The sequence below is a fragment of the Pterocles gutturalis genome, unplaced genomic scaffold (genome assembly GCF_000699245.1).
Source record: "Pterocles gutturalis isolate BGI_N339 unplaced genomic scaffold, ASM69924v1 scaffold4211, whole genome shotgun sequence".
Taxonomy (NCBI): Eukaryota; Metazoa; Chordata; class Aves; order Pterocliformes; family Pteroclidae; genus Pterocles; species Pterocles gutturalis.
In genome coordinates this window covers 4,545-11,251 of record NW_010097535.1, presented here as the reverse complement: position 1 = coordinate 11,251, position 6,707 = coordinate 4,545, and the positions used below count along the sequence as shown (strand labels likewise).

The window sequence follows — 6,707 nt, the reverse complement described above, 5'->3', positions numbered from 1 at the left end:
CCAGCACCGATCCTGCCCCGGCTCCACGCAGGCTGGGGGATAGGTTTGCTTTTGGTTTTAATTCAGAAATAAAAAGTAATGGGAGAGAAGGGAAAGTGGCCCAGAAAGCAGCAGGAAACACGTGTCTGCAAGCAGCGTGGAGGCTGGCGGGCTGCAGGGCTCCACAGGAGGTCAGCTACAGCAACAGGCTGGGGCGGCAGCCGGCTTACGTTCCTCCTGCCCGACACCTCCACGGAAACCCAAAGGAAGGAGGAGATGGCGGATCCCAAGGAAAGGAGCCGTTACGGAGCCCGGGCCGGTGGCACACGGTCCCTCCCCATCCACACGTCCAAGGCTGCTGAGCTTCAGCTCCTGCCCCAGAGCTCTGCCTCGGGGAAGCCAGTCACCTCTCCCACCTCGCTGAAGGGCTGCACCCCTTGCGTGAAGGCCAGCTTGTACCTCAGGCGGATGGGATCCTGGGGGAGAAAGGAACAGAGACAGGGGCAGGTCATGGGTGCAGAGTCTTGGGCCACCTTCAGCCTCAGCTCTTGCAGCCTTGCTGCAGTGATCACCCTCTGAAAGGGGAGAGTAACACTGCATCCGTGTGGAAACTCTGCACAGAACAAGACCTGGACCTTCAGAAGATCTGTAAGGAGTGACTGGGAGAGCTGTGCAAGCCACCCCACGGCATGCTTGGCAACCCAGGTCTGGCCAGCCTCAGCGACAGAGGATTCCTGACACCAGTCATTGGTCTCATCATTATTCATCAACGATACAGAACTGCCACCCATCACCTGTGCTGCGGGCAGCCTCGTGTTCCATCAGCTGCAAACTGATATTTTGCAAACACAAAACCTGGTTTTTTTGCAAACACACACCTGCAGCATCTGCCAGGAGCCACCTCTGCAGGTGGAGTGATGCAGAGCTGGGCACACCCCTGCAGCACCTGCCCGCTCCATCCTTCACATTACAGCTCTGAAACGCTGCTTCAGTGGGAAAAATGTCTTCCCAGCACAGCCCGGGCTGCTCTGCCGCTCCCCTGCCTGTCCCCATCCTCCACACAAGTACCCCACCCACTGCAGCGACATCCGGAGCGCTGCCCCCGCTCTCACCACCCCACGTACCTTGTGCGGGTTGGCGAGGAGCAGGACCTGGGACAGCACGGCCGGGGGGAGCAGAGGGCTGAAGGCAGGCAGCTCGGAACCAGATGCTGGCTGTAACTTTATTTTCATGGTCTGCAAGACAAAATAAAAGGAGTGCTTTATGGTCCATGCTGGAAAAGGGCTGGGAGTATTACCAAGCCACATGCTGCTTAAAGACACCGCCGTCAGATTTGTCACTTAAGGAAAAGCGTGCCACAGCCTGCGCCTGAGGGCAGATCCTCCTCAAGAGACAATTCCACGCTGCACATCCACAGGCAGAACACCTGCCTTACCCAGGTAACCTTCTCCTCAGGACATTTCTGAGTAGTCCCATCTCTGCTGCTCGTCACAGGCTTCTCACCTTGGGGACAGCAGCCTGGAACGCTATGTCCTTAATGGGCTGGGCTGATGTGCTCAGCATGGACAGAACCATCACCAGCACGTCGGGTCGGCCGGGAGCCGGCTCTCTGGAGAAGTGGAGCATAGCCTTGAAACCATCCCTGTCGTACACAGTGAGAGGACAGATCCTGCCTGCGGAGACAAAAGGAGAACGAGAAACAAAGCGTGGATCCCTCCCTTCTGAGGGCAGGATAGTGAAGACAGGATAAGGAACAGCAAAAAGGGAACACGCAGGCAAACTTTTCCTTCTTCCAACAAACTCCCAGACCAAGCAGCGTACAGCACCTGCCTGTGATCCACATTTATCTCTAAGGCAAATACAGGAATCTGAACGGCTACATTAGAGATGGGGAGGCTAGCAGCTCAGGTTGTAAGAGTCAGCTAGAGATGTCAGGTATCAATCCAATCCAGGTAGGATGGGAAAAGTAAAACTTCAGCACACACAAGACCTCGCCTCTTATCACCACTGACTGGTAAATCCACACCTGGCTGTCACCATCCAGCCCTTCCAACACTCCTTCCCTTGGGAGACTGAAGTCGGAAGACAATCGAGTCTGAATGTCTCTGTACCCATCCCCTCCCGAAAGCAGCGCTGGCCCAGGCTCTGCAGCCCCCGCAGCGGGACGTAGCCTGCTCCGAGACACGCGGTGCCACGCACCCAGGCAACGCTCCATCCAGCGGCCGCAGCGCCGGCCACACGGCGTTGGGTCAAAAAGCAGAGGGGAAGGCACAGCGCTGCGTCAGGAAGTGGGACAGCTCCCACCACAGATATCTTCTAAACCTTTGGAAAAGAACTGCTTGAAGCTTGGTTAAAGGTGCTAAGAGCATGGTGCAGTCCCTAGCACTTGCTCAGATTCACACGTACATCAAGTCCTTCACAGAATAGTCATTGCTTTTCTCCAGCCAACCCGCACAGCGTGAACCACTGGGGCTTGCTCCTCTGCAACAATCACAGAAGAGCTCTAGTAAACCTCTAGTAAGCAGAGCTGGGGCACAGAAATCATTGCACTTACTCGGTGTAATTGAAATTAAAGGGACAAAAAGGTTTTCTAGAGAAGCATCACGGGAAGCTGGATGCAAAGAGGCAGCAGGCTTCGGCTCGTACCCTAGGCTGGAGAAGGAGGTGTCTACCATCGAGCTATTTGGAAGATCTGCAAAGGGCAATTTCATTGGTGATAAATCCCTGGAAAGAAAAGCACGTAGAAAGCTGAAATTAACTGGGGACACTACATGGTACCTACCATCTTCTGCTGTGTCCCCTCGTGTTCCCAATCCCTCAGCCCTGTTAGGTGTAAAGAAAGCACAAGCTTACACTCTCTGAGTTCTTGAGAAATTCAGAAGCTCTCCATTTGCTAGGGAAGAAGCTGCTGTTCCAGCATCCGTTAAGGTGAACTTTGATTTCTGTTACTATCGTGAAACTTGTTTCAGGGCTTCAAAGTCCCCTCTCCCTGCACTCGGGCTCTCTGGAGCTGTAGTCACCGAGATTAAGGCACACTCTAGCTCAAAGGCAACGCAGGAGGCTGGGAATCACCAGTAAACTTTCTTGGCTGGTCTTACGGCAGCCTGGGTAAGTGTATCGTAACGGTTGCCTCTCTGAACATCTCTGGGTGATTGATTTGGTTCACAAACTGTTGGCTTCCCCTGAATGCCTCAAAACTACTTTGTCACAGCTGGAGGAAAGCTGGGGAATGCATTTTTTGAGTCACAGGTTTTTATAAAAACACCTGAGTGTAAGGTTTTTGTTCCTTCAGCTCCAGATCACCTTGTTCCTAAGCCCTGGGGTTTGTCTCCCCGAGTTTCTGGCCCCTGCAAGGTCCCAGTTTGCAGCTCCACAAAGGGCAAAGCCGCTGCTCAACGGCCAACAGGCGAAGGGATAGCTCACCATCCTAACCAGGGGCAGCCGAAAGCTTTTCCTAAAACTCCCCGCTGTAGAGCAGTGCTCCTCATCTCCAAAGTCAGCCCGTGTCACCCAGAGTTCACTTACAGGGATAAAGTCTTGGTCCCGCGGGGTGGAGAGCGCGGAGCAGCCCGGCCCTGCAATCCCTTCCCCTCCGTGCAGCCGTCGTCCCCGCTGTCCTGCAGTCCCAGCGTCCCAACAGCACTTGCAATCGCACTGTACCCGTTGGGTACAGCCCGCTGAAAAATAACGCATCTCTGGTTCATGCTAGAGAACAGCAGCAAAGCTCAGACCTGCTGCACTGAAAAGAGCCTTGTTTTTAATAACGCTGCTTAAAGTGGAAATAAATACGAGTCATCTGGTTGTGAACTGCAACTGAGAAGTTCATTGCAGAGCAGGAGGATTCCCGTTTCCCTTCAGAACAGAGTGGTGCAAAAAAAGGCTGCCAGGGACAGCTAGATCAGAAATAACATCTGATTTTTGTCCTTTGTACCTAATGGTCTAAACTATCTGAGCATCACTCACCTCTGCTGAGCTGAGATCGGGTGGTGGCTTCTGTACAACAGGAGAGCTGCTGAGACCTAGGAAAGACGCCAAAACGCCACAGATCAGTTACAGAAAAGCAGGGTTGGGTTCTAACAGCAGTTCGACCGCAGTCCAACACCATCAGAGAAAAAACTCCTGACACTTCCCCTGGCTGGAAGGGTCTCCTTCCTCTTAGGACCAACATTAAAGTTCTCCTCTTCATTAAATGCCACGAGCCCCTGCGGCACGGGTGGCACCGTCCCGACCTGCACGGACAAACCTAGCGGCTCCAGCTCCTCGTCCAGCAGGCAGGGGGAGGCGGTGCTGCCGTGCCGGCAGGCGGTGGTTACGTTCACAAACTGGTCCGTGGGAGCCTTGGATGTCGCCTCCAGCTCCGAGAAGTCGATCAGCGTGTAGCTCTTTGTGCGCTTCGGGGCTGGCCAGCAGGCTGTGGGAAGAGCAGAGAGAGTTAAAGAGAAACCTCCGGAGAGGAGCAGCGCATTGACGGGTGCAGGCAGGGCTGAAAGGACCCGCAGGTGAGGAACTGCAGGAATATTTTCTGTCAACCACACATAAAAGCAAATGATGGTGACATAGCGGTTTTCCTGGGTTACAGGATTTTCTCCACGTTTACTCTCCAAGCAGCGCTCCCCTTCCAAAGCCGCTCAGCCGCGAGACGCGGGAGCAGAGCTGTGGCGGACGCTGCAGGATGCTCCTCACCAGGCGCGTCCCCGGAGCCGGCGGCTGAACCCTCCCCGTGACCGTCCTCACGGCCGGCTGCAGCCTGCCTGTACCGCCCGAGCGCCTGCGTCAGCTTCTCGTTGGCCTGCAGCAGCTCAGCTGGAAAACAAGAGAAAAAAGGAAATCGGAGTGTTCCAGCAGGAAGGCTGGCTCCCCGGCACTCTCCAGACTGCGCAGGGGAAGGGACCTCCTGCCTTCAGCTCCCCACCAGTTCTTCATCCCGTTCCCTGAAGTCCAGCGTTTTGCACGGGCACCCGCTGATTTCAGGGCTCTCTCATTTATCACGATTACTTTGAAATCTGATCCTGTCTCAGTGCTTACGGCTCCCCCCCGCTCTTTCGCCCCGTGCTTACGGCTCCTGCCATCTCTTACGCACTTTGTTGTTCTCTGCGAGTTTTCCGAGAGTCCTTGAGTCCCCAGCCCAGCCCTCCCCGCTGAAGAGCCGCAGCGTTCGTGGGTATGAGGGAAACGCCGGAGGCAGGGCTGAGCCCCTGTGGTTGCTGTTGAGGATGTCTCTGCAGCGAGGCATTGCTTCAGCCAGGCTTTCAAGGCATCCGGACAAGACTGAATTGCAATCCTCTGGGAAGGGCTGAATCCCACAGCTGTGCCATTCACAGATCCTGCTTGTGGGACCCCCCTTGGTATTATACTCAGGAAATTTAAAAAAAAAATCCCTTCTGTGTTTATAGACAGGGAGAACTTCAACCTCTGTAGAGGAAAGACCTCAAGAGCCTTCAGTTCTGTGAACACCAGAGCTCCCCAGGCTCCCAAAATGACCTGGGCTGGAAGAAACTGGATTCGCTGTTTCATCTGGGGCTCCAAGGGAAAATTTATGGCTTCCCTGGAGAGGAGTGGAAGGAAAATGATGCCTGTTCCCATGGGCATGGCTCAGATGAAGCGTTGCCAGCAGGGCAGCACGTGCCCAAGCACCCCCCAGAGGAAGGGCAGACCCAGGTGTCACAGCAAAGGCGGACGAACCGAACCACACAGAAACCCACGAGCAGCGCTGGCTCTCACCTAGAGCCTCATCGTCATCGACCGTCTCACTGGCGAGGCGGAAGAGCAGCGGCCGGAGCTTCTCGCAGCGCTGAACCACCGTCTGTGGGAGGAAAAGGTTCGTGCCACCGGGAGATCCCAGGCAGTGCCACACCTCCCTGCCTCCGTCCCCACCCAGAGTGATGCTGCCTCCAGAAGGGGAAGGTGCCAGGGCCAAAGGGTGCCAACGCCGCGTGCTGCTGTGCCCCCACAGTGCCCTGAGGCGCGGGCGCTGGAGCAGGGGAGCTGTGCTGGTATCTCCCCAGCAGTCACATCCTCTCTGCACACAGAGGGACGATACATCACATGCAGTGACTCTGTTTGAAGGAAAAACTGCCCAGGGGTGAACAGAGCCATCGCAGGACTCAGAGGGAGGTGTCACAACCCCCGGCTGCAGCTACCGTCAGACGACGCAGAGCCGCTGGCGGCGCTTGTCGTTTTTCTGACGGCTCTTGTGGGGGTTTTCAGGAGCGAGGAGGCACGGAGGCAGCCACTGGGTCTCTGCCATCTGCAGCAGCCCTCCCCAGGGGAGCCAGCCCCAAACTCTGCCCCACGCACAGCCACAGGAGGAGTTCTGACCTGCAGAAATCCAGTTGTCTAAAGGGGTTTTTAATTTGAGGGTCTGTAGGCATCCTAGGGGAGTGTCAGATATTTGGAGGCCATAAAGCTGTTCTGGCACCAAACATCTCCTCAGCTCTCTGATCCTTCTGAGCAGCAGCACAGACCTCTGGGCAGAAGGGGAATCCCAGCAAGCAGAGCACAAGGCAAAGAACCCACAGCTCTGGGCTCTCTGGCCAGCTCCCGTCACCCCACCTCCCCATGCCGGGCTCAGGGCATTCCCAATGAACCATTTCCCCACAGGAGACCACAAGGAGAGCAGCTAAACTGCGCAGAAACTCAAACCGGCGCAGCGGGAGACGGCTCCACTCCAACTCCCATCACGCTGATGGGAAGGACCATCGCTCATCAATACATTGGAAACACTTTCT

General features: G+C 55.7%; 1 protein-coding gene across 1 annotated transcript in view; it reads right to left on the bottom strand.

The window, feature by feature from the left end:
* Positions 1 to 344: 344 nt before the first annotated feature.
* Positions 345 to 6,707, bottom strand: part of GGA2 (golgi-associated, gamma adaptin ear containing, ARF binding protein 2) — a gene marked incomplete at its 5' end in the record, with an annotated part of 10,575 nt that continues 4,212 nt past the window's right edge. Inside the window, 9 exons of the mRNA XM_010075983.1 lie at positions 345 to 455; positions 1,104 to 1,214; positions 1,483 to 1,648; positions 2,530 to 2,703; positions 3,505 to 3,656; positions 3,943 to 3,998; positions 4,223 to 4,390; positions 4,663 to 4,782; positions 5,701 to 5,782. Coding sequence (XP_010074285.1) covers positions 345 to 455; positions 1,104 to 1,214; positions 1,483 to 1,648; positions 2,530 to 2,703; positions 3,505 to 3,656; positions 3,943 to 3,998; positions 4,223 to 4,390; positions 4,663 to 4,782; positions 5,701 to 5,782 — 1,140 coding nt within the window. The remainder of the gene's footprint in view (positions 456 to 1,103; positions 1,215 to 1,482; positions 1,649 to 2,529; positions 2,704 to 3,504; positions 3,657 to 3,942; positions 3,999 to 4,222; positions 4,391 to 4,662; positions 4,783 to 5,700; positions 5,783 to 6,707) is intronic.